The sequence below is a fragment of the Xiphophorus couchianus genome, chromosome 21 (assembly GCF_001444195.1).
Source record: "Xiphophorus couchianus chromosome 21, X_couchianus-1.0, whole genome shotgun sequence".
In the NCBI taxonomy this organism is placed as follows: Eukaryota; Metazoa; Chordata; class Actinopteri; order Cyprinodontiformes; family Poeciliidae; genus Xiphophorus; species Xiphophorus couchianus.
The window spans coordinates 11,653,115-11,680,637 of NC_040248.1; the positions used below are offsets into that span (position 1 = coordinate 11,653,115).

Here is a 27,523-nt window from a genome sequence, read left to right on the forward strand (position 1 = left end):
ATCATCTGCTGATGGTTGTCTATCGTCTTTTATCTAAAGTTTGCACAGCCAAGTATCTTTTAGTGCATTTCATTAGACAAGCTGTTATTTATTTCAGTTCTTTAATCTCCCCTGACATAAATCCCAAAGTAAAGCTGCAGGTTGTTAAGAGGAACATTTGAATGTTTGAATCTGAGCCTCTCCATGTCGCACCGCATTGATGCAGTGTAGTTAAATGATTAATTGGGAGTCTATATACGTTTCACTTTATGAATGTTTTCAAAGTTATCTAAGGGGAGGGGTGCTGGTGTCTTCACCAGCACCCCTCCCAGGTACACCCTGACCCTGGACAGGTCAGTCTGACACTAGGACATTCATGCACACACGGAGAATTTAGCGAGACCAATTTTGGACTGTGGGAGGAAAGCCGGAGTACCCGGAGAGAACCCACGCATGCAAACTCCGTGCAGAAAGACCCCGGGCCGGGAATCGAACCCAAGACCTTCTTGCTGCAAGGCAACCAGTGCTACCAACTGCGCCACTGTGCAGCCCTCTGCATGGTCATGTTAAAGCATTTTTGTGCAACCCACCTGTATGCTGAGGTGACTTCGCAGCAGAAGATGGAAGACAGGGAGGAAGAGGATGAGGAAGAGGAGGTTGGTGACACGCATGGGGGTTGCTGTTAATAGCTCAGACAGGACCGGAATAGCAGGGCGTCGCGGGAGGAAAAGCGACTCTCTGCATCCAGCAACCTCCCGTCTGAAACTTGAGTCTGGCCAAAAGCAAGTTAAACATCTTCCACAATAACTCCTGCTAAATTATATTCTCAACATTTAAGAAAAAAACTCTTGTTTACTCGGCAATAAATGTATCCTTGATGAAGCGCGAGGCAAATTACCGGAGTTCAACCAGTGTGGCCCTTCTGGGACTCCTCCTTCAGCGGCATCATCATCCTCATCTCCACCTTCCTCTCTTCTCACTCACCTCCTGCCCCCCTTCTCCTCTCCTCCTCCTCCGCCGCCGCTGCTGCTCCACTCGCCGCTCCGTCCCCGCACCACCGCAGTCCACGGCCCCGTCAGTGGCCGAGCCGTCGCTGCGCTCTTCCCTCCCCGGTCTTTCTTCCATGATCCTCTCTCCTCCTCTTCCTCTCCTCGCTGAGCTGCGTCTCTGTCCGCCGGCGCCGCATCATCTGCATCCCTAACATGGGAACACAAAGCTGCCGTTCTTCCATCTAGACGGGAAGTCGCACCTTACAGAGTCAAGGTAGGCTGGATGGATGGATGGACGGATGGATGGATGGAAGCTTGGTGATTACTGAGCATCTTTTGCATGAATGGAGAAATGCATGTTTTTTTTCTTCTTCTCCTTCCCTTCTTTACCTTCATTATGCGGGCTGAGCTAGTGAAGGTGCAATGCCATTTTTCCAAAGCAAGGTGCGCAGGGATGTGGTGGTGTTTCCGTGTCGGGTGCGGTATGTTCTCTCTAGCAGCTGGTGGATTGAGCTGTGGCCATTGGCAGGGCAGCGCTGTCGATAGTGACTTCTGCAACCTGTAAGTTGGTGCAAAGCATCGATTCTGGTTATCCGCTGGCTTCTTTTGTCGATTCGTTTATAAACGCAGCCCTTGACCGTAATAGACCTCTGTTGTGATAACTTTTAGTCAATCTGTTACGCCTCTCCACTGACAACGCGGCTGTACCTTATTTAGTAATTGCAGAGTGTAATGTTTGGTCGTTTTTAAAAAGAACTAACGAAGCTTAATTCTGAGCAGTGACACTAATGCTGCGTGCTTTAGTCTCCAAAAGGCCAGAGAACACTCAGTACCACTTTCAGAAAACCGAGACTGTGCCGAGCAATGAGTGAATGTGATAAAAAACTGTTTTAAATCAAAGCTGGATAAAGTGATCAAGCCCAGCTTTTTAGATCAATTGTGTTGGAAACATTAATGAGAGAGTAAAACAATTCAAGAGATTTATTCATGTATCTTTACAGTGGCTGTTTTGGTGAAGATGTGGGTAAACGCTCAGGGCGCCATCTTTTGATGAAAATAATAAGTTGCATCCTGAACTAGTTTGGGATTCCAGGCTGGAATTTGTCGACTCTACTGTAACGCCTCTAGAAAAAATAAGATTGTTCACCACAGCTACCTAACGATGCTGGTTTGATTTACTGTAGTTTAATATCTAAAAAAATAACTTTAATTACCGGTAGTAGGACCTAAACTGGATTTTTATACACTGAAGAAATTGAAATCCTTGGTAAAAGCAAACAAAAAAGGAGTTATAGTTTTGTCTACTTGTCAAAACTATTTTTTAAAAATTGGTTTGATCTTTTCAGGTTGGAGATGGGCTCAAAATCAACTCCCGAGAAAGTGTTTAAAAAAAAACCCACTTTCTTCAAACAATGGTCTAGGAAGAAGTCGGCATCTTTCAAAAAGACCGTGATTTTTATGCAAGACATTGCTCAATCACGTGCATCAAAGTACACCTCTGAATAGCTAGCCACTGAAAGTATTAAAGTTTGAAAATGTATGACATGGCCCCTTTCTTCACCTGAGCCGAACCCAGTGGAGAACTTGAGGACAGGTTTTTTTTTTATGTCAAAAATGTTTATTGGAGAGTTTTGTGACGCTTGTTTACAATTCTCACTTAAACAGATGAAAATTTAAAAAAAAAGTCAGACGGGAAAATAGTTTCTCCTTTAGTTTTTCCTTTAGTTGCAAAATAATTCTGCACAATAATTCTCCTAAAAAAGCCAATACCTTCCTCTCAAGCTTTTAAACATTCATGTTTGAGGTTAATTAGCATTTTGTATTAACAGTGTGGTTAGAAAAACTGCTCTCAAAAATAAGACTTGCCTAATAGCTGTGCAAAGACCCTGTAAATGGATTTGCATTGAACAAAGACAGGCAGTATTTTATCAAGGGCTCGGCTGTAACGTTCCACTGCTTCTGAAAGTGGAAGCAGTGGATCAGTGAGCTACATGTTTTCAGTTTTCTTTGATGGCGAGCAGGATAAAGATGTTAAATAAAATTTTCTCCATGTGTTTCTCACATGATTTCTAAAATAAGCGTTAGGTTGTGATCTCAGTCTCAAAGGTGTGACTGAGATCTGGTGTTTGCAGAGATCACAGGGGCAGTGAACCCCGACGACTGGGGTCGACTCCATGATCCTCCACATTGTTCATATTGAAATTCTGGCCCTGATAAAAGTTGTAGGGGGAAACCAAGACTCATCAGACCAAGCAACATTTACCAATCTGTTGAGGTGGGTCTGAGTTGTTCTCCCTGTTTCCTGTTTCAGCCGATAGGAGCAGCAGCCAGTGACGTTTATTGATCCTGCGGTCCATGCTCTTCCCAGGTTCTGTTACTAAATCAGCTTATGTTTATCTTAAAAATGGTGACAGATTAATGGGTTTCCTGTCAAACAAGGACACGGAAAAACTGTTGCACGCCTTCAATTTGAGTAGGTTGTATTACAGCAGTGACATCTTTTCTGGTCGGCCTGGAGCTGCAGCTCTAGTCCTGACCAACACCAAGAAATTGGATCAAATAACTGCACTATACAAATTTTAAAATTCTGCTATTGGTTTATAAAACGCTAAATAGTTTTGGGTCAAAATACATTTCTGCGTTGCATGTCAAGTCTGAACCGTAAAGAACCCCAGGTCTACGGAGACTTTTTTTACTCAGTGTTCCTCGGACCATAACTAAACAAGGCGAGATAGCATCTCGTTTTGTTCCTTAGCTCTGGAACTAACTCCCTGAAAACCTGAGATTGGTCCCTTTAAGTCAGGGACTGAAAGCATAACTTTTTTATATAGCTTTTATCAAAACAATCTGACTGATGAACTGTTTAAAACATTTATTTATCTCTGTTCGTTTCTATGGCACAGCAAAAATGTTCGTGGGTCAATTTGACCCGGGGAGTGTTTAATCATGCCATAGTGTCAGAAACCAAAAAATTCCTCCAAAACATTTTTGTATCTAATTATTAACTCCAATACTAACCATTTCTATCAATATTTGTGCAATGATGTTTTTCTTATTTCTCAGAAATTAAGGATCAATGACGACAACCTACTCATTTACTCATTTGGACATAAAAAATGGAATTTACATTTTTAATGTCCACTGAAAAAAACCTAGACACAAAAAATATATAATTTTCTTGAAATGATCTTTGGTAAATTTTTTTTATATTACACTTCTTTTTTTTTTTAATGGGTGATCTTTATAATTGAATTTGAGACACACAAACTGTTCAGGGTCAAATTGACCCGCTGATTAAAATCAAGACAAATGAGTCATGCAGAGAGTATTTATGTTTCCCTCCACTTCTGCTGAGTGTCACTCAGTGTGGGTGGAGTTTGTCCACAGGAACAGAAAATATTCCTGACAAAAGTTGTCTGCTTTCTCGCAGTTTCCTAGTGAAGTAAAGAGAGTGGTGAGAAAGTGGGCGTGTGTGTGTCGGCATGTGCAGGGTTGTTTGTGGTGAAATATGGTTCATAGCTGCAAGGAAACATATAGAAATGGACATTTTTTAATCTTTTTTTGCACTTTAACCTGACTGCCGGGTCAAATTGACCCGAACAGTATCTATGTAAAAAGTAGACCTAGGGGTTGGTACAGATGTGTAAAATGAATTAATTTTCAATTTATATGTAGAGTGCACCTTTTAGGACAAATAGAAAAAGTTTCATGCAAAAAAAATACTTCCAACTATTTTAAAAAAAATTTTTAACTTTAAAACGGGTCAATTCGACTCGGAACATAACAGGAGGGTTAAAATTCATATCTTAACTTCATGCAAGGCTTTTATTCTGATGCTTTGTCTTTCTGTCTTTCCCGTGACGCTGAGTCAAGCACTCCGGATTACCTCGTGTATAGTTATGTAAATAAACTTGCCTTGTCTAGACTTAGCGTAATATTCTCACATTCTTATGCCTGCTTTTTTTTTGAACATCACCTCTTCATGACTGAACAAAATGTGCAAAGACGAAGAGGAAAGTCAATCCGGTTTACTTTGCCTCGTCGTGAGATCTACTCACTACAGACTGATGGAGCTTGTGTTTTTACCCCCTGAATGTTCTGCGTGTGATAATTTTAGTGTGTGTGCTCTAATTTCAGATGGGGGGCACAGTGAGTGAGGAGCCACCAGTCTCCCCCAGCTGGCTGAGCCCTGATCCCACAGCGTGGGCCAGCGGGGCCCCGATGGACAACAGCACCAACTTGGGGTCGTTCCCAGTGGAGGACTCCCCCTTGCGGCCCAGCCAGCTGCCACTGCTGGTCAACCCCTGGGACATCGTGCTGTGCTCATCGGGGACCCTGATTGCCTGCGAGAACGCCTTGGTGGTGCTGGTGATCTGGCAGAACCCGACGCTCAGAGCCCCCATGTTCCGCCTGATTGGCAGCCTGGCTCTAGCCGACCTGCTGACCGGCCTGGGCCTGGTCCTTCACTTCACCTGTGCCTACCTGCTCCGCTCGGACTCGGCCCAGTTGCTAACGGTGGGTCTGGTGGTGGCTTCCTTCTCGGCCTCCGTCTTCAGCCTGCTGGCCATCACCGTCGACCGCTACCTGTCGCTATACTACGCCCTCACCTACAACTCGGAGCGGACGGCGGCCTTCACCTACACTATGCTGGTGCTGCTGTGGGGTCTCTCCCTGTGTCTCGGCCTGCTGCCAGTCACAGGGGTCAACTGCCTGGCCGAGGAGGTCACCTGCAGCGTGGTTCGACCTTTGACCAAGAACAACATCGCGGTCCTGTCCGTCTCCTTCCTGCTGCTCTTCGGCCTCATGCTGCAGCTTTACGTCCAGATCTGCAAGATCGTGATGCGCCACGCCCACCAGATCGCTCTGCAGCACCACTTCCTGGCTGCCACGCCCCACTACGTCACCACCCGGAAGGGCGTGTCCACCCTGGCCATCATCCTGGGCACCTTCGCCGCCTGCTGGATGCCGTTCACTGTCTACTCCCTCATAGCCGACTACACCTACCCTCCGCTGTACACCTACGCCACGCTGGTGCCTGCCACTTACAACTCGGTCATCAACCCGGTCATCTACGCCTTCAGGAACCAGGAGATCCAGAAGGCGCTGTGGCTGGTGTGCTGTGGCTGCGTGCCGACCAGCGTGGCGCACCGTGCTCGGACACCCAGCGACGTGTGACCTCGGAGACCCCGGGTGAGACGAGAAGGGTCAGCTCTGCTCCTCCGCTGGAGCCGTCCAGCGTTACGAGGAGGGCAGCAGCGTAAGCGTCTTCCTGTCTTCCCAGCGCCAGGCCAAGAAGGTGGGCTGCATCCTGCCCACTCTGTGTGTTCTTAATTTCTACCGGAAAGTGCATCCCCATGTTCCGGTGCGCGAAAAAAAAAACGCACGCCCTCTGACAGCTCTGTAGCTTTGCTTGTTTTCATGATGCACAGAAATGATCCCAGCTGATGAACAGCGGCTGAGCAACACTTGAAGCCCGTTTGGGGCAGCAGCAGCAGCGTCCCGGTTGCTGCCGCCACCGCCGCCGCCGCCGCTGCTGCTGCACCCTGGACGTGCGTCGAAAGCTGAGCAGACCCGGAGAGCTAAAAATAGACCCGATGCTTTCTGATCCGCTCCACAGACGCCGGGGAAGAAATCTAGCCTCTTTTTCTCCTCGCCTCGCCCATTTCTCTCCCCCCTCCTCGCTGCTTTCTCTCCTCTCTCTTCTGGCTGTCGATTGCGCATGAATGCGCAACAATAAGAAAGGTTCCAAACAGACCCACCCAAGCAGTACCTGCCCTCTGTATTTTTGTTAGTTTATATATACCAAACCAAAAAGAAAGCCTATATTTAACTCTTTTTAAAAAAAATCTAACTATTTAAAGACATCTCAGGATCTATTTGGAGATCCACTTCACCAAAGTTTTCCAAATTTCTTGTGATTTGGTCAGAAAGCTACCGAAACCATTAGATTTAAAGCAAAACCACGCCAGACTTTTCTTTAAAATCAATCAAACTCACTTTAGTTATAGTTTCTAATCTATAAAACATTTCATTCCGAGTTGTACCTGTTTCTATCTAAAATGAAATCCTGTAAAAAGGAAGCGTCCGCACAAACATGTCTGTTGTGACATCACAAAAGGTGTGAGGAATCTGTCCAGCGTTCTTCTGACAAAATCCGTTTATATTATTGTTTTATTTTCCCCTCTACGTTCATCATTTCGATCAAATTCTTCAATCAACATAGGGTTGAACTTCTTGCTCGAATTCAGCTCAGAATGAGTGTTCAGTCGTCCATCATAACCTTTGCTAATGCAGGCTGTTTAGCTTGGTTCTCGTGCCTCTTGTGATGTCACCAACCCAAATATAAAGATGTATTTTTTCCCCGTCAGCGCCCTTTTTTAAAAAAAATAACAAAACAACTTTGTACTTTGTGAATCCATGTTTTGCTAACCAGCTGTGTTCTTCTTGTCGGGGTGCATCTGTTTGTGAGAACAAAAACAACACTGGACAGCATCTTTAACTAACGGGATTAGCTGTAATTAGCATGCAACTAGCACAGTCCAGTGACGCGAGGTGGGCCGCGCGTAGCCACTGCAGGCTATGTGCCGTGGCTGCCTGACTTCACCATGACCCAAATAATTTTGTCTATGTACAGAGTACCACCATGTACCTCACATGTGCTGCATTATAAGAGCTAAAACTGTCACACCAAGGTCATGGCAGCTGTTATTTAATTTAATTAATTTTTTTAAATGTTGCTTTTTGCTTTTAGCGTTACGATACTTTGTGAAAGTTGTCCCACTTTTTAACTTTTTCACATTGTATCACGTTACAACTAGACTTAAATGTGTTTCATTGGGATTTTATGGGGGGGGGATAGAGCGTAATAAGAGAATTGGAAGAAAATTTGCATAAAAATCTTGTGTGCTGCAAGCGCTTTGCAGAAAACCTCCAGCTGTGGGTGTTTAGGGGAATGTTTGGGTTGTTGCTGCTGGAAGGTGAACCTCTGCTGGAGTCTGGAGTTTTCTGCAGCCTGTCAGAGGTTTACGTCCAGGGCTGGCCCTTCGTTTGGCTTCATCCGCGTTCCCATCCAACTCTGACCAGATTCTTTGTGCCTGACGAAGCGTCCCCTCAGCATGATGCTGCCACCAGCTTGTTTTAGTGCTTTCATGGTGTGTTCAGGGTAACACGCGGTGCTAACATAGCGCTCTGCACGTAGACCAAAAAGTTTTATTCTGGTCTCATCTGATCTGCTTTCCTTTCCTAGCTGAGGAATAAAAAAAAAAAACATCCCCATGGCATAATGCTGCCACCACAATGCTTCATGGTGTTGATAATGTGTTTTGCCACTACAGCCCTTTGAATGCAAAAAGCAGCTTAGCGTTATTCCTAAATAACACTCATATTATTTAGGAATATAAGCGTATAGAGGCCTGTGTACAAATAGGAATCGCAGTTTTACTTGTAAAAAACCACGTATCATTTTTGTCCCACCTTACATTTATTTTGTGTTAGTTTATCTAATAAATCCCAGTGAAATACACCACGCTTTGTGCTTGTAACGTGATAGAATTAGAACAGCTTCTAGAGGTCGGAGAACCTTTGCAAGGCGCTGCGTATGTGAGCCCCATCACTTCCATGCTGCTCTGAGTTACTGTTTCCAATCATCTGTTGGTTCTACTGTTACTCCAGATCTTGTCAGCAATAACTAGCCTGAATGGTAGTTATTTTTTTAGATGCAGAGCAATACTCAGACAGCAATAACATCCGCGCTCCGTGAAGCACCATAACGTTTCCAGAAAAGTGAAAGATATGACAAAGAAAGCGTTGGGTTAGTCACTCCCGGGGGTCGGGGCGAGACCGAGCTGCTCGTTCATCCTGGTGACAACACTGCCTCATTTTATCCACAAACCCCGAACGGGGTTCTGATCATTTGTCACATCAGGGGGGAGGCAGAGTTGTGAAGTTTTTTTTTTTTCTCCGTTTGCCTCTTCCTTTCCTGAGCGGATAAGGTTTCACTAGGCGTTGTCGGCTTGAATAACAAAAAAGGGAATTTTTTTTTTTTTTGTGATTGTGCATCTGCTCTGAGTCGCATGGCATTCTGGGTGTGTGTGTGCACAAGTGTGCGCTATGATGTGTCTCGTGTCATCGACGTCCCTTACCTTAGAGGATTTACACTGTCAGTCTTCCTTCACTGTCCACTTTCCTGAGGAAAGTGGCCTCGTTTTGTGTTTCTCGGCAGGAAGTGGGACCAGGACGTTTTGGCGCCCCAGCACTTCAAGCCAAAGGGAAAAGTGACTCTGAATGAACTTTTACCCCAATCCTGCTGGGGTTTCTGTCGTCACACTCCAGCTTAAATCAGTCTGGTTGAGGCAGGTGTCTGTCAAGTGACCTCTGAATGATCCTATGAGCTAAAAACGGCTACTTCCAAATACAGAGATGAGTTTGTTTTTGTTTTAATTATTTGTTTGGTTTTTATGTTTTATTCATTGAGCCTTTTAATGACATTCCAGGAGCTTCAAGTCTTCAGCTTTGCTACGAAGCAGGAGAGAAATATTTTTTAGGACTGGAAGGTCAGCTTGGAAAATGAAAATCAACATTTCGAATCATGGAAAAGTAGCCTGAGAATGTGTGCAGAGAGAGGCTCAAACCCGTAGACCCTCAGTGTTGGGCAAAAGTGTTCACACCGCTTCTCCGGTTCCACTTTCTGTTTCATTACAACCACAGAGTTCAAAATGTTTTCTCGTTTATGTTTCTATAATTAACGATCTAAGAAATGTCCACCTGCATTCAGAGCCACCTTTTGCTGCAATTAGAAATCTTCATGACCTAAAAGGTAGAGCATTTTATAATGTAAACTTATTAAGCTAAATTTTAATTTAAAAAATGTCAGTTTACTATAAAATTCTTCTTATTAAAGCCAAAAACCTATTTAATAGAGAATTGATATTTTGTATTGCAAATATTTTTATTTTTGAAAAGATTTTTAATTTATCTGCATTGTGTTTGAAAGGCTTCGCTTCATAAAAAAAATAGATATTTTTCTACGTTAGCCAATATGCAGCTGGAAGCCACATTGTAGTCCAGGGCCGCAAAAAAATGATTCTGAGGGCCACAAATGGCCCACGGTCTGCAGTTTGGATACTATTGATCTAAACCCTTGAAATGTAGCTAACAGGTTATCGCCCTTTATATCAACACTGATTAGCTAACCTGCTTCAGTTGTGGAAAAGCATCCCCATAGCATGATGCTACCACCACCATGTTTCACAATGTTGGTATATTTAGGGTGGGTTAATTTTCACATTTCTTTTAATCTCAGGTAAAGAAAATTACATACATACAAACTACTGCATACAAAACGTTGTTGAGATATTTAGAAAATAAGTTCCCTTCCACTTCAGAGTTCACAATGCCTTGTAAAATCCTGATAAGATAAACTGAAGTCTGTGGTTGCAACGTAAATGTGGAAAAGTTCAAGAGGTATGAAAGCTTTTGCAAGGCGCTGCAGGTCAGACGCATCATAAACCTTTACTGTTTACCTTTTGGAGAATAGTCTATTTTGTTACGGTCACTCAGAGGTTGCATTTCCTTTTCCCTCCTTTCAGGTGTCTGTCGTTGTACGGCACGAGCGCGCTGTAAAGCCTTTCTCTGAATGTAGTATCTATCAAAGTCCTCTTGAGTTTCGTTTCTGTAAATAGTAGGGGGGCTTCTTACCACCGTGCATGGTGCTACCAAAGCTCGTCAGTCTGTGGGGAAGAGTTGGGTTGCACCATTTATTTTTCTCTGTTAACGTTTGATTCATTTGCTCCCTTCAATATGCAGCAGATTTTATTCTTTTTTTTTTTTAATGGTTTGCCGACTGATGGGAAGGGCAAATGTTTGGGAATTGAATCGACCCACAATCGGGGAATGTGAATCTCTTGTTGCAGCTGTACTGACAAGGTTTTAACTGCTGAGCACTTGAATAAGGGCTTTGTATCAAGGAAAGCTGATGAACTGCGAGGTTGGGTGTAATTATCGTTTTTTTAACACCTTGTTTATCTACTTAATGCATTTATTTTGTGATAACAATGCACAAAGATGTGAACAAAATTGTTTGTTTTTTTTATATCAGTGGCAAGATGTTGGACCAGCAGGACGAGGCGTCTTTCTTTCTGATGGTTACTAATTTAGAGCTAAGTATCAAAACACACAAGAGCCTGTGAATGTGTGTGTGAGCGTGAGAGTGTGTGTTGCTGTTTATTTTTTAAGATGGAGATGAGGTTGAAGTCACAGTTACAGCATCTTGTGTAGATGTAATATTCAATGTGAAATGCACTTTATTTTTTTTTGGGGGGGGGGGGGGGGGTGAAAATGGCACAACGAATAATTTATCTGCAAAACGAAACGTATTCATGATAATCAACCTGCACTAACCTAACTGAAATATTGTAAAGGAAAAAAAAATGTTTATGTGAACGTGGCGTCTATTTTTCCAAGGTGTTAGATGTACTTTTTATTGCTTTGGTTAGTGCACTCCACTGAGAGATCTTGTTAATTTTGTATTAAAGACAAACATGTGCTGTGCATAAAACTCCTGCCTCCACTGATTTTTAAAAAAAAAAATTCTAACCAGTGTTTATTTTCCATCCTCGTCGTGGCTCACTGCCCTCCTTTTATGCGCTCTTCTGTTTCCTTGGCAACTCCCTTCATAGCAGCACTGTTGCGATGGCAACCGAAGTCCTGCAGCCAGGTGTGTGTTGCGTCTGCGACGAGAGCTGAGCATTAAAGAGACGTGACGGCTCAGCAGCGATCCTTCATTCATGATTTTATTTCTCTTTGGGTCAGAGGTTACAGAGTTACAAACTAAGCCCCCACCCCACATTCCCCCACATACACACACATTCACAGCAGGGAGCGATTGCAAACGCAGGTGGCTCATTTATAATAAGACATTTCACAAATAATCCCTCCATTGACAGCTTTTTAAACACCAAACTTTGTCACATTACAGTAAAAAACTTTGATGTATTTTTATTGTATTTTATGTAACAGGCCGACACAAAGTGGTGCATAACTGAGGTGAAACTAACACAAAATAGAAACAAAGTTGTACCACAAAAATTATGTTTTTATTCATGAATAAATTCTAAAGATATGACAGGTGGTGTTGTTTTCACTTCTATGTTCACTACTTTGTGTTGGTCAGTCACACAGAATTTTAATCAAATGTATCAAAGTTTGTAGTTGTAAGATGACAAAATCTGAAAAGCTTCAAAGGGTATAAATACTTCTGCAAGTCACTTTAAGCTGGGGTTCTGTGGAGTTGCTATCTGCGGTCAGTATCTTTAGCACAGCAGAAATCCATTTAGGATCTCAGTTTTTCCAAACAGGTCATTTAAATGGTCACCACAAGTAAGACACTGATTACCAGTAACAATCCCACAGAACCTCATTTTAAACCAAAGCAGATCTGCCCCTTTCAAAAAGCCACCACTAAACTCTCCCTATACTTCCAGTTATATTTATCTACAATTTAAAGACTTACCTCAAGATCTATGGTATACATACACAGGTATTTCAGTAAAAACACTTTAAAAAAAGATAAGTACACAGGTTAGGTCAAGAGGAAGGTTTTCTAATAGCTCTAATAGTTTCAAGCTCCGACTATGCAGGAAGTAATCACCTTCACATGGTGTGTTATAGTGTTATAATATAGAAACATCTACTGGGGTTTATTCACAATGCTTCAAAGTAGTATAATGAAGCTCAGTGGTTAACAGATTAAAGAGTGGTCAATATTTGAAGTTCATTTACAGTATTTTTTGCATTTTCCAGTTTACATCTTACAGCTAATATTGACCCTACAGCATGTGATTGTGTTCAAGTGCAGCTTCTGTGTTTTACAGCGACAGAGTCTCTGATGGTCTGTGGGTGTGTCACAGTGAGTGTTCCTCAGCGTGAGCGTGTGGTTAAACGTGTTTCAGTAGTTCTCCTATTGTTTTGTTTTTTTTGTGTTAATCTGACCAATCGTTCTCCTCCAACTCCGAGTCGTCCTCCGAGTCGGAGTATTCGACGGCGATGCGGCGCGACAGGATGGTGGCCACGTCGTTCCCAACAGGCTCTCTCTTAGCCTGCTGCTCCTGTTGCTCCTGCACCTTCTTCAGCTGGATGCCTGCAGACAGAAAAGCACATTTTATTGACACGTTCATGAAACGGGGAAGAATTATTCTACAATAGAACAGCTCTAGAATAAACTCAATCTCTAATTACAAATTTCAAAATACTGCACAAATTATCTCAGATGTATTCCTTCTTCTCTTCCAAGGAATCACAGTATCTTGTAACCTTTCAAAACTGGCCTTTAAAAGGTTCACTTTTTCACTCTGTGTCTGTCTTGACCTTTATGGCAGCTTTTTGTACTGAATATTCTTCAAAAGATAACGACACTGGTTGATCTTTTTAGTGTTGACAATCCAAAAAGATGTAAATTGAGCTTTGACATGAAAATGAATTTTTTTAAAAAACAACAGAAAGACGTTTTTACTTATTAAAACCACTTTAAAATATTAGAAAAATGTTCCTCAATAAAAGACAAGTGGGTTGCTTCAACTAAATCTTCTCCTGCATTAAGTCGAGTAAATCTTACCCATGCGTATAGCAGCCAGCAGGTCACTGCGAGCGTCGTTGACAGCCGCGTTCTCAGCCTGCGCCGCGGAAGACATCTTGTAGGACGTGGAGTGGGAGGCACCAGCTGGGACGAGTGGAGGCGGTGGCCCCGGGGGGCCGGGAGGAGGAGGAGCCACTTGAGCTCCAGATACAGGTAGCGGAGGCGGAGCGTAGCCGGCGGAGACGGCCATGGGGCCGGGGGACATGGGGCCGCCGGGTGGTGAGGCGAAGGCCGTCTGTGCAGAAGGTATGAGGGGTGCAGGGGGCAGCGGGGGAGGGCCGGTGTTGGCATAGCCGTCCATACTGCAGAAGAAGACAGAGGGATGAGTTAACAGAAACCATAGCAGCCAGCAGCTATACACTAGAGGGCAGCAATAACACAGAGTTAGTCATTTCATGTTGGAGCCTGAGCTGTTAAGTATTTTTGATACCAATCAAAAGCAGGCACTATTTGAACAAAGAAAAGCCATTTGGCAATAAGTTAAAGCTCAGAGCTGAAAAGAAAAGAAGTGAGCCTTTGTTAGCTGGATCCTGTAAATTAAATCTGGAAAGTGTCCAGGGATTAGACAATTATGTCCCCTGTTTCTCATTTGTTCTGTCATTAAAATCTAATTGCTCAAGCAGAATAATGAAAGAAGGTGAATCCTTCTCAGGTAATGAGATTTTGAAAAACACACACATTAAAAGCATCAGAACGTTTTAAGATTAACCTCAGAGGAACAACAATACAGCTACTGGAGACCAGCTGAAGAAAGAGATCAATGTGCTGCAGATTGAACCTTAACCTCATGGAAACATAGAGAGCGAAACATAAAGTGATGCCGGTAAGCCTCAATTAGTTAAAGCTATACTGAGAAGAAAAAAGAAAGCTGAAAATGTGACTGTAAATGCAACTGGACTGTTGGAAGCCCTTATATTATATTTATACTATATAATGTTTAAAATTAGTTTATTTTAAAGGGGCAGTGTTATGTAATTTCCAAGTATATCGTGCCATTTTATAGCACAACCAAGTAAGTATGTTACCTTCTGTTGTAAAAATGCTGTATATAACTAACATAACTGAAAAGAAACTCTGCAATTTGATGCCTTGAAATTGGACCGCTGTCTCTTTAAAAAGCTCCTGTTTATCCAACACTCTGCCTTCAGCACATCATCACAACACATTAATTATTCCGTTTACAGCAATACTTAGGAGCGCTGGACTGAGAAGTAGTTCGCATGAAATGGAAATAGGCGAACTTTTTATGCAATCCTGATTGGTTGCCAAGGCAGATTCAAGGAAATATCAAATACATGAAATAATCAAGGCAATAATCCAAGTTTTTGATTAAAAAAATAACATATTGCATAAAATTATCATTTTTGATACACCCCTTTTAATAAATAAATATAAAAAATATTATTCTGGATTTTTAAAGTAATGATTTAAAACCTTTAAAACTGGCAGAGAGTGTTTTTAACTGTAAAGCTGTAAAGTACTCCTGTTTCAATGATGTAGGTGTTTATGTTTATGTTGAAACAGTGGAAGGAAAATTTTTAATTGGTATTACCGTCTACTTGCTACTCCTAGATAAAGGTCAGATCTTTGGAGTAAATAACAAATAATTATCCTGTTATTAACAGATTCTCCTCCAGCGCTAGCTTGGCTTTCTCAGCTGCTTTGCTAAATGTTCTCCTTGTCAATTTGGTGAGTTTAGGTGGAGACCTGCAGTGTTGGTAGTTTTCTCCAATCTAACCCCTGCTTTAAACTTTATTTACCAGTAGTCCATTGGTGGCAGAGACATAGAGCCACCATTCATGGCCTCAGCTGGTGGAGGAGGCAGAGGGGCTTGGTGGTGGTGGGGGCGGCCCAGCGTCCCGCCCTGGTAGGCCATCATGGTCCTGCCTCTACTGTCGTGTTCGCCTCCTCCCCGGGGGGCGTGTCCTGCAGCCATCTGGGCGGCCAGGATGCTGGGCGGGGGGCCGGAGTAGGTGTGGGCGTGGCCGGCATGGTTCATGCTGTTGGGGTAGTGATGCTGATCCACACTGTGACCCCTGAGAGAAATAATATAGTCAGTGATAGGAATAAAAATAGTTTTTAAAAGATCCAGTTTTTGTTCCGTAAGTACCTGTTTTCTGGTGACATGGATCCTTCAGAGGAGGCGGCTCTGTCTCTGTGAATTGTGTGCCGGTGGTCTGGCCTCAGCTCCTTATCCAGAGCCATCATGTTCCACTCCTGCCGACGGTTCCTCGCTTTGCGGACCTTCTTGACCTCCCTCTGCAGAGTCCCATCCACACAGCGCCTCTGCTCCTGCAGCAAAGTGTAAGAAAAATGCAATATAACCTCAAACTCGACTTGGAAATAAAATGTTCTCCAAAAGTCGTGGTTGTAGCACTTCTTTTCTTGTGTTTTTAATTAAACCAAGTTCCACTGAAATTACTTTGTTTTACTCCTCATAATATTGGAGAAAGTTGTGGTTGGAAAGCAATTAAAACCTCATAAGCAGATTGCAGACAAGCACTGTGGAAAATCAAAGCCTAGCACTGATTGGGAGAAGATCCCAGCCAGTTTCATTACCTTCTGCTTCCTCTTCTCTTTCCTTTTGTCCTCCGTGTCCTGCAGCATCTTTTCTTTCCACAAGTCAAAAAAGTAGGAGGGGTCTGTGTAAAATTTAAGGGCTTCCTTGTGATCATCTCTAAAAAATAAAAAAACAAATACGGAGGTTATGATATACAGATGTCTCCATTGTTACAGTTCAGGTTTATATCCACTCACCATCAACAGGAACGAAATGTTATTTTTTGGCTAACAAAGAAACAATTTAGGTTCCAGTGTTACCTGTTGTACAATTAACATCAATTTAAGCTTTAAATTATTCATTAGAAGTTAAATATCTGCATACATCCCCACTAATATTTGGCATACTTCACTTTTCATTGCCATCAATGAGATCCTGGTAATATTTAGGTCGGATAATTGATGATTGGGATGCACCAGTATGAAAATTTGGGCTGATATTGTTTCCAGTATTAATATTTTATGTGGACTTTAAATTTTGTGAACATTTGCAGAGCTAGATACAAAATCTATAGCAAAAACTAAGCCAAGATTAAGTTAAAAGCAATTAGAACTAGAATATAAATAAAAGAAGAAATGCCATCATGTTTCTCATTACCTTATAAAAACATAACTGCAAATTGACCGCTAGAGCACAAACACTTCAATTAAGCTCCGTTAAGCTCAGAATCAGGGCTTGTGGTAGAAATGTGGTAGATTTTAGTATAAACAGCCAGCAGAATGTCAGAGTTCAATGTGGAGAAGGCGGACCTGTAAGGCGTGAGGATGGTGAGCGGTGGCGGCTTGTCGCTCAGGTTGTACATCTCTTTCACCGGGTTGGGAACGCTGCTCTTGGACACCACCTGCTGGTCTTGAGTGGTGGAGCTCTTAAAGGCTTTCCTCATGTTGATGTCTTGCAGAGAAACTGAGAGAACAAAAACAGTGAGATAAAAACGGAGAAATGGTCCCACCGTTATTAAAAGAAAAAGGGCTTTCAGTTATTAGAAATCATGAAAAACACACACACACAAGACTGACATCACTTTGGTGACAGATGGCGGCTTGCTGTGCTATCCTTCTACCCACCTTCCTCCACTGTGGAGTCCAGCTGCGTGACTTTGACGGCGAGCCGGTCGATACGGTCCTGCAGAGAGTTGGCACGCAGGTAGAAATTGTTGGCCTCGTTAAACAGTTCGCCAAATATGTCCTCTGCATGTTTACCTGGAGAAAAGAGGTGAGAAAAAAAAAACTGATGGGAAACTGAAGGAGGAGGACAGAGACTTTAATCTTCATTCCAAGCCGAGCGGATCCCCACAGGCCCTGAGGTCCGATCAATACAAAAATAATGTGATACAACGCATAACGATAGTCGAAGGATCAGTGCTGGGAACTGTAACTCATACGACTCCATAAAGAAATTACCTCATGAATAATTTAACACGAGTCAAATATAAATCATCCAAATTGATCTCAGTAGATATTAGTGTGCAGCAAGTGACCAAAAACAGCTGCATTCGTTTACGCCACCAAATTTCTACATTTCTTAAAAGAGAAATGTAGAGCGACTAATTTGGAACTAAAACCTCTTAATATTCGCACATAAAAACACCTGTCAAATCTTTCTTCATTTTGTTTTTTTGGGTTTTGTGTCTACCAGCTTTTTTTTGCCTCTCGCTCAAACTCCATCACATCGTTTGGAGCGCTTCACTGAACTTCATCTCTATCAACTCTCACCAGCTTCCCTGTCCCTGCTGAAGGAAAGCATTCCCAACATCAAGATGCTGCCTCTACAACATACACTGCTAGTTTTCTGCCATAAAGCATTTTGAATGTAAAGATGCAAAAGTTCAGATTTGGTCCCATTTGACCAGAACATGTTTGCTGACTCTCTGACAGCAAAAACAAAAATTACTCCAACAATGGTTAGGTTTGTGGGGCCGTGGCACCTCCTTCCGTCCTTTGGGGGCGCCACTGAACACATGACTTGTGAAGGATTTCATTCAGGGGCGTAAGAAAAAAGACAGAATCCTAATTTAACATTTTTTAAATTTTATTTTGGATCACTTTTATTCCGCTTCACAATCACAGACTACTTTGTGTTGCTCCTCATTAAATACCAATGAAGTACATTAACGTTTGTACTTCACAACCATGGAGAGCATCGAGTTCAAATTTATTGCCATATTTATGAGGCGAGGCAGATTTACAGAGGTAAAGAAAAACCAAAGTTTGTTATATAATTAAAGCTTCTTAAAGAGAATGAGAATTTTTTTTAAGCTAAGCAATGCAATTCACAGCCGTGGCTATTTGGAGAAAATGTAGGAAAAACTGACTTATCCTAAAATTGGAAATTGTTGCTCACTGGAACCCTGATTGAAATCAAACAGGGGAAGTTTCATTATAGTGTAACTATTTCAGTGCAGAACATTACGTACAACGTCCTATAGAGAACACAGGGCTATTTCTGTCAGGCCTGCTGACAGGATGGGCTGCAGGGAAAACATTTAGAGGAAGGAAGAATCCCAAATCCGTCATGCTGAGCCCGTCAGCCCCGGCCTCTCGTTACGGCCCTGCCGCGCACACATGTGCACAAAAGCATCCACAGTCAACCGAGTATGTAGATTTCCTCTGTCAGGCCCTTGAAAGCATTTATATTTAACTCACACAGCTGTTGCTGAGAGGCCAACTCCCTCAGCAGGAACTTGACACAATAAGACGCAGACAGAATCGATACGGAGGGGCCAAAAAAGCAGAGAGGATAGATGTTTTAATTTATCCCACAACAAACTTTCAGCACAGTTCATGCGAGAGTTGGAAAATGAACGCAGCTAAGTGCTAAATAAAAACACATTAACAGTGTGTTGATGTGTGTGGAAATAGGAAGTGGATGGAAGATGGATGGCGCTGTAAAACCTCCATTTTGCAGTGGACCATGATATCGACAGACCAGCGCGTAAACAGCTTTTACACAAACACACACTCCGACACACACACCCAGAGTAGCAGCTCGGTCACATGCTGGATGGATAAGGTCCTTTTGCGGCGCTGTCTGAAATGATTACATTTCAGCGCTCTGTGTCCCAGTGCGAGGCTGGCGTAAGCCTGCAGCGAGCCCTGTGACCTCTCCACCACTGTAACCATGACGACATACAAATCAATCACAGCTTTAGGATTAATAATGAAGCCGGCGCAAAGAGGATCCGCAGAGTATAAACATCATCATGCTAAGCTTAATGGGGGAAAACCCCGAAGGTGCTGCTGTACTTTCAATCTGTTTTCTCTTTTAATTTATTCAGATATTAATATTTTATGCATCAGTTTGTTTAATTGAAAGTCGCCTGCAATTAGTTGGAAGAAGATGCTTTGGTTAAAGGAAACTACAACTCAACAAAGAGGGCAGTGCATCACCCAAATCACACCGTTCCAACATGGTGATGGCAGCACTATCATGAGGGATTGCTTTTCTTTGGCTCGACTGTGGAAACTAGAGGCAACAAAACGTGAAGAAGGGGTGTAAATACTTTGCCTCGGTGAGTGTGTGTCTCTTACTCAGGCTGCTGAGCTGGCGGATGATGGCTGACAAGGTGTTGTTCATCACACACTCCAACTCGCTGTCGATGCCGTCCGGCAGCGCCCCCCGGCAGAGGTGACGCGGCTCGATGTTTCTCTTCACCAGCGGCATGGCGAGGCCTCAGACTGGAGGGAGGAGCAAACACACACACACACATCAGATGAGACACAGATGTAGACTGTCAGCATCTAATCTGCTGAGGCGTTAATGAGCAAAGCATTGATCAAACTCCTAATTACTTCAATGATCAATGCCGAAGTTTATATATCGGAAAGCAGTCTGATTTCCCAAGAGTGACATTTAATTGCTTAATGTAGAAACGTGTCAGTATCCTGTCACGAATTGAAACCGATGAGTAGCAACAAAACGTCTTCTAAAAAACTCTGGAAACATAAAGTACAGCATAAAATATATTTTTAAAAAAATTTTAATTACCTTTTACAAAAGAAACTCAACATTTTGTTTGCCTAAAATGCAAATAGACAGCATTCCTTTAGTGAACACTTGATCATCTGTAGCAAAGGATGCTTCTGCAGCTAAAAAACCTTCTATCAACATGTGAAAAACTCAGCCCTTCGTTAAGGAATTTAAACCAGGGGAAGCTAAACCTTTTCACCAGAAGAGTTCTGGGTATTATATATTTTTTAACAAAGTGGGGTTTTCTTCTTAAGTGCAAAATGTATGTACTTTTTGCACAGTTTTGGCTTTTACTGTGTTGTTCTTTCAGCAAATGGCCTTTTGTAGAGTCTGTATCTAGACAGCAATAATCATCAACTAAACTAGTGACAAGACATACTGACAATGGCAGCAACATGCATCGAGGATGTTTTTCTTCATCCAGAGTTAGGCCAGAGTTAAAATATGTTAAAATGACCCGGTTAAAGTCCAGCCCTAAATCCAAGAGAAACTCTGTGGAAAGACTTGAAAGCTGATGTTCACAGACGCTCTCCTTCTAATCTGACCGAGTTTGAGCTTTCTTCCAAAGAAGAATGGGGGGAAAAATTGATGATTCCAGATGTGGAATGTTGGTAGAGATTTCCAGCTGTTACTGCAGAGAAACGTGGCTCACATTTGCACAGGTTTTGTGAATGTGCAAATTTACAAAACCTGGTTCACACTTGACCTCAGGTAGGGAAATGTGGTTCATATCGGATGTTAGATTTTTATTTAGTTTGATGAAAACGATGTATAATTTTCCTTTAAGTTGGTATAGCCCATAAAATCCCTACCCCAGATCATTACCCAATGTGTAGCTGTAATTTGGTAAAATGTGAAAAAGTTCAAAAATGCTTTGCAAAGCACTGTATGTTGTGTAAAAACAATTTGTGTGTGTGTGAGTTGTTGATGGGGAGATTGTGAACAATGACCAAAGCCAATATACTGCTGGCGACAGGAGGAAAGATTAAAGCATTAGTGATGGGAAGATACAACATGCCAGCTAATCCCAGGCTAGCCTGTCACCGGCCCAGCTGGAAAACTGTCACAGCCAGAGATTCTGCTTAGCACAAAGAAAAACAGAAATAAAAACAAAAACTTTAATACACCCAGAGGCACAGCTCTCTTTTCTTTGGCTTTCTGCAGACAATAAACTGTGCTTTGCTCCCATTCCCTGCAAATCTGAACATGACTGCCTCAATTAGCGCTCAATCGCTGTAGGATCACACACTCTTACTCTCTGAGCATCAGAGAGCAGTCGTCTTATCAGCCCCTCTGCCTGCTTCCTGTTTTTGCAGCTCGAGTCTTCTTCCTGTTTCCTGGTCCTCTCTGGTGTCACAGCAAACCTTCCAGTCTCAGCTCAACGCTTGGAAAAGAACAATACAGTCACAGCTGGAGAAGCAACCAGAAGGAGAGTTTTCCAAACGAAATGTTCCCGAAAAGATCCAGGCTCAGTTATGGTTCCAGAGTGTTTTTACTGCACAGCTTTTCTGCAAAGGGAGAAAAGCAGGTTGCATCGACACAGGAGACCTGGCAGCCCGACAGAGGGCTAATAATAGCAGACTGGCTCATGAAACATAGACAACACAGAATAAAAACCTGAATAAAATGGAATTCTTGGCAACAAATTGAAATGTACAGTACTGATCCTCCAAGAATACTACGAAACTCCCAAAGCCTTAGAAATGGCTTCATAAACCTTTCTGGCCTAAAACAGACCTGCCCAAATGTGTTCAAACCTCCAACTGACTTAGATTTAAAAATAGTTTTATTCAACAAAGATGCTTGTACAGAACGAAACAAGTGAAAGATAATAAAACAATATAAAGTAGAATCTATTTTGAGAAACATAACTTAAGTTTTTTTTTTTTAAACATGAATGTTGAAAACTACTGTATTTACACTATTCTCAATAATTAATGGCGGTTCTCACAGGTGTTTTGATGATTGATCTGTGTTGATGCACTCCAGGTCTTTGAGGTAGGAGGGCCGCCTTTCCATCACCCTAATCTTTAGCTTGCTCCACAGATTTTCCAGCAGATTCAAGTCAGGACTCGCTGTTAGTAATAATTACTCTCCATTAGGAAGAAAAATTTTGGTAAAATTAAAAGATTACTTTGAACCATGAATCTGTCGGAATTTGAATAACTTTAAGCTTAAAAGTCAATGTAAATGTCATTGATTCTCAACTTTTCTTTACTTTCCTAAGATCAGGGCATAATGTGTTGCTTTTTTAGACCCTTTTGGCCCACTTCTCGTTATCAGACAGGTTTTATTAAAAAGACTTCTCGACTCTACAGGTGTGGCAGTAGTCAGCCTTGGTTATGGCCGGTGAAGTCGAACTCAGCTTTCCCAAAAGCGTGCTATATTGTCATTACTCGTGTTCTCTCTGTTTAATGTTAAAATTCATCTGATAATCTGAAACATGCAGGGAAAAAAAGCAAAACAGAGTAAAACCTGTAAAAGGGTCAAATATGCTGATTTTTAACATGATGAACTATAATTTCTCAATAGGAAACCACAGTAATTACATGTCATCTGTTTAGCCATCAGTCACCCGCAATGATTTCCACCCACAGACTCCTAACTAGATCCGGCAGCATCATGCCAACAAGCTAAAACAAAGTGTAAAATTACACCCATAATGGGCTGCCACAAAGAATGACTAATCCAGCCAACAAGATGCCTGAAGTGTCCCAAAACCACGGCTTTCAGCTTTCTGCATGAACATTTTGGAAACACTGAGCTTTCTGTTGGAAAGGAGGTGATGCAAATTAGAAGATTGCATGTTTTTGCTCACACTGTCTGGCTTGCATGACAATCACACTGATGAGGCGAAATAATGAGCAACCGGAGGGTTGTGGGGGTGTGGGAGCCTTGTCTTGCTCGTGAGACATGAGGGGAAAAGAGGAGGGCGCTCTAAACGAGGCGCAAAGTGGGATAAGAGTGTGACAGATGAGATACAGTAAATGAGACGGTGTGTGTGAGAAAGAGTGTGTTTTAAGGGTGAGTGGGAAAGAGACAGCAGAGCATATATATATGTGTGTGTTTCTGTGTTTGTGTGATGGAGACAGGCTGGATTGAGTGGGGGGATGGGTCTGGAGAGGGACCTCAGGGAAGCCACTGAAAGGTTCCCGGGACAATAGAGCTCCGTTCACACGGCAACAGCACTAGCTCTCCCATGAATCCCCCTCCCCTCCACCATCCTCTTCCTTCTCTTCATCTTCCTCCCCAACCTTCTCTAAGTCCCCCTCTACTGAAAGCAAAAGCAAGCTAGCGCTCCTTTTTCTAAAAAGGCTGAACTCAAACTCGACAGATATCCTCGCTCCTGTGTTTAAGGTGCCCAACGCTTCCTCAGGGTCATGTGTTTGGACGCTTTAATTATTCCAACACAACATGCACACCCCGCCCTTCACCAAAACATCACACCAGGTAGCCTCTCAAATGTCCCATTAGCTAGCCCCAAAAAAACAGCCTTTCATCCTCCGAGACGTGACACTCGGGCTGCATCCGGGACGAAACTCGGCTCCCCTAGTAGTAAGGCCGCCGGCAGCCGGGCCCTTACTACTACAGACCTGAGAGCTCCATTAAGTTCTGAAAGGCGGGTCATTACCAATTTATGCTCTACGTCCAGCTTCTCGTGTCGGAGGCTGTTTTGCTTGTTCTAATGTTATAAATAATGCATCCTGGATTACGTCAGATCTCACTGCCCCAAATACGATGTCTAAAAACAAAACGAGAACCAGGAACGTCTACTGGTTCTAATAATATTCAGGGACAAACATAGTGGAATATGGGAAAAACTCCTTTAAATATAGAATCCTGCTGGGGTGAAAAGAGGACTCTGATGTCTGATTTTGACCTATTTTTAAATTGAAGAACTATAGCATATAAAAGAGACCAAAGTGAAGCAGGTGATGTGACAGCGCTAGTAGTTACACAATTATCACCATTCACGCCTTAATGTGTCCGCCCCCAAATTTCACCAACTATACCAGAAGTGTTGATACTAATATCTACTGCAACCTCTTTAACAAAGTTTGTACCTTACTTAAAAAAATTGCTGCACTACGTGAAAACCAATATTTTATATATTCTGTATAAACATATAAAAAGAATGTTTTTCCAACAACTACATGGCTGCAAAAAAAATCTTTTGTATCAATTATGATACCAAAAAAACATCAGATAGGTTTTGTTAAAATGGTCAAATGAACAATCAGCTTTAAAAAAAAAAAATTTCAGACAACAGTTTTGTTGTATCAGGCTTTAATCAGTTTTTTTTTAATCGTCAAACTATGTTCGACTGAGTGGTATGTTGGGAGATTTTAATTTTTGAGTAGAGCTACAGGTTTAAGACAGTATAAATTTCATTCTCAGTGCATGTTATTAATCAATTAATTATTTCTCAATGTTTAATGTCAGTCATGCACATAGCACTGAACATGTTGCTGCAATGATAGAAAGCATTACTGTGGAGAAAGTAATAGCAAAAATGTTAAAACAGTTACGCAACGACTACCATATCCTAAGTGGTTTTCCTTTTTTTTTTTTATAAACCTTTACGGTTACATTGAAATTAGACATCTATTGAAATACTGGGAAAAGAATGTAGTGGGTAATTCAATAAAATAGCAATATTTGCCTTTTTTCTACCTAATAATCTGGGCGTTTTAGGCTGCGTTTTTATTTTTAATATTGTAATACATGCTCTACGTCCAGCTTCTAGTACATTTGAGAGTTTCCGCTTTGGAACTAGTTTCACATGGAGCATTATCTGTGTCGGACCACTGACTGACACAACCTTCTGTAAGGCAATGTGACAAGGAAGGAAAATATCTTATTAATGTTAAATGTTGTATTGATGATATTTGCAGTTGTTAACCCAGATTTTCCACACTCTTTCTTTTCTTTTCTGGCTTCTTGCTGCTGCTGTCTCTATCTTAACTCAATGAGGGCAAAAAGAGCAAAGGAAGTCGATTCAATAGGGATGCATCGATAAGAAAATTTGGGACGATATCGGTGTTTCTGTTGCATCGATATTTTATATATCTTATACGTTTTCCTATCCTATCGACACTGGGAAAAAGTGACCACACCGTCGACATCGATTCCCTTCTTCACTATCAAATGCCCGTACAAATACCACCTGGCCAACCTCCTCTCCTCCCAAAAACACATAAACAAATGACAACAAGATGGAAATAAACATCGTTATTAACACCAGTTTACTTATGGGACCAAATGGATATGTTAAGAAATGACTAACATCGACTGATACTGATTTTAATGCATCTATATCATCCCTACTCTTCAATTTACTAAACATATTAGGGGTACACAGCGCTTGCATCCAATGTAGTCCAAAATGTATTTGGTTATTTGGCCAACCAAATACAAGTCACCTAAATGCAGCTCAAATGTGGTTGGGGTTGATTAAATGTTAAAATATATCTTTAGAAAAAGTAACACTGGTGTATAGGTTTAACTTACAGTGTTACCCCATTGAGATTTTTGTGATTGAGAAAGGCAGAAATCCGCTAACTAGCTAACTGTAACCATTACTGTGAGGAGAAATCTACCCTTTTTAACATAATTAGGATTGATCCTATTTCTACAGACAGCTATGATACTGACTGCAAAAACAACTCTAACAAACTCCACTTAATATTTTTAAAAGGTATCTCGGTTGTAAGTAAATATATCAATTATCAAGTAAATTATATCAAATATATCAATGATAAATATATCAAATACATATCAAAATAAAAATAAATATTATGAAGGCACAAATCAATGTGCTATAATCAGTTTAGAATAAAGTCAATTAGATCTTGCTATCTATTTTTGTTTTAAATTGCTGTGCAATCACTTGAAAACCGTAGTATTTTTACATAAACTTATACTGTAGGAAATTATTACTTGACTAATCAAAATGTTGTTCATGCAAATCCAAGTTTAGCTACTTTTTTACTGCAATACTGACATTTTTATCCTTACCATTTCCAGTTCAGCCACTTCTTTGCTATTTTTTTCTTTCTTCAATTTATTATTTAGATGTCTAAATTTCACGTTTAAGCACCCTCTTCCGTTTCCCTCCCCTCAGGCTGACAAAAGCATGCACACACATACACAGAGGCGTAAATTGATGGCAACCGCAATCAATCACTGTTCCGCACCGTCGCTTTTCGTTACCAATGGACTGACCCACATCTGTTCATCTCTCCCTCCCCAAATTTCTACTATTTATAATCAAAATTTAACCTGGCGTCTTCGATTGGGTTCTCTAGCAAGCACTAATTTTTATTTTTTGGTTAAATAGCTTCAAAGTAACCTGGTAGCAGGGATAATATTCAATGTTTCGGGGTCGTGTATTATATTCTCCAACGCCGGGGGTCCGCTCTGACTGACCACTTTGGTTAGCTAGCTTATGTCCAGTCTTCCGACTATTTAGTTTGGTCAAATTAGACCAGAGTCTGCAGAAATATCTACATAAATGTCACTATTATAATAAATGGTGTCACTGTTGATTGTAAAAAGTATCATAAGGCCCTCACCAGAACTTGAAATATTAGAAGAAATCACTCCGTCCGCATGTCCCGTTAGTTACTCCTACTAGCTCTGCCATCCTGCGTCCCCAGCCCGTCTGGCCACTCTGGGGAAAATCCTTTGAGGATGAAAACACGCCCACTATCCATTTCAACCAATCATATTTCAGAGCAGAGGATTTATTACGTAATGGACGTTCCAATTAGCCAATGGGATTTCTGTAAGAGATTGACTGACAGGGAACCTCCCCAGTTCTAAAGCAATGCTGAGAATGGAAGAGGCGGGGCCACAGCTGGGCGTTGCTCAAGGGATTTTTCCCCATTCAACTAGCATGTCTACATCATAGATGCTATAAATGACAATATTTACAGTCTTATCTCTACTTCATTTGGAGACCTTCTAAAATGGCGTACAGTAGATTTAGATTGTGCTTCTATGTTAATGCAAAGCATTGGTACAATGAGTAAGCTGGGCATTGTATTACAAAAATAGCTGGACCAGCATCCTTCAGAAAAAGGTTCAACAGAACCTGATCCAGATTTATGGTCTAGTGTTTCAGGTGTGTGCTTAGGTGAAAATAGTCAGTGAAATATGTCTGCAACAGAAAAGAAAAAAAAATACATGTAAGCAAAGGAAGCATGTCACATTATTGCACAGTAAAGGAAGAAAAATCAATGCATTTTGAAATGCTTTCCAGAACTGTCTGAATTGCTCCCATTTTTACTTGTCAAATAATTTAAAAAATCCAAGAGAGCAATGTCAAACTTAACATCTTAAAAGTAGCTGATATTTTGAGAAGCTATCTTTTTTTCCCCACCTCCTCCCCATCTT

At 41.7% G+C, this 27,523-nt stretch overlaps 2 protein-coding genes across 3 annotated transcripts; one reads left to right on the forward strand and one right to left on the reverse strand.

Annotated features, from left to right (window-relative positions):
- Window positions 1-513: 513 nt before the first annotated feature.
- On the forward strand, window positions 514-11,523 carry gpr12 (G protein-coupled receptor 12). The gene is made up of 2 exons (XM_028005450.1): window positions 514-1,242; window positions 5,106-11,523. The coding sequence occupies exon 2, from the start codon at window positions 5,106-5,108 to the stop codon at window positions 6,141-6,143; it is 1,038 nt and encodes a 345-aa protein (XP_027861251.1). The 5' UTR covers window positions 514-1,242; the 3' UTR covers window positions 6,144-11,523.
- On the reverse strand, window positions 11,174-26,798 carry wasf3b (WASP family member 3b). Of its 2 annotated transcripts, none has more exons than XM_028005448.1 (10): window positions 26,701-26,798; window positions 19,687-19,833; window positions 17,224-17,358; window positions 16,909-17,062; window positions 16,159-16,276; window positions 15,710-15,891; window positions 15,360-15,635; window positions 13,579-13,901; window positions 12,957-13,104; window positions 11,174-11,707 (listed from the first exon to the last, which is right to left on the reverse strand). In XM_028005448.1, exons 2-10 carry the CDS (start codon window positions 19,817-19,819, stop codon window positions 11,569-11,571), a joined length of 1,608 nt encoding a protein of 535 aa, XP_027861249.1. In that variant the 5' UTR covers window positions 19,820-19,833; window positions 26,701-26,798; the 3' UTR covers window positions 11,174-11,568. The 2 variants fall into 2 exon arrangements, with proteins under 2 accessions (XP_027861249.1, XP_027861250.1); XM_028005449.1 differs by having other exon boundaries at window positions 11,565-11,695.
- Between the last annotated feature and the right edge of the window lie 725 nt (window positions 26,799-27,523).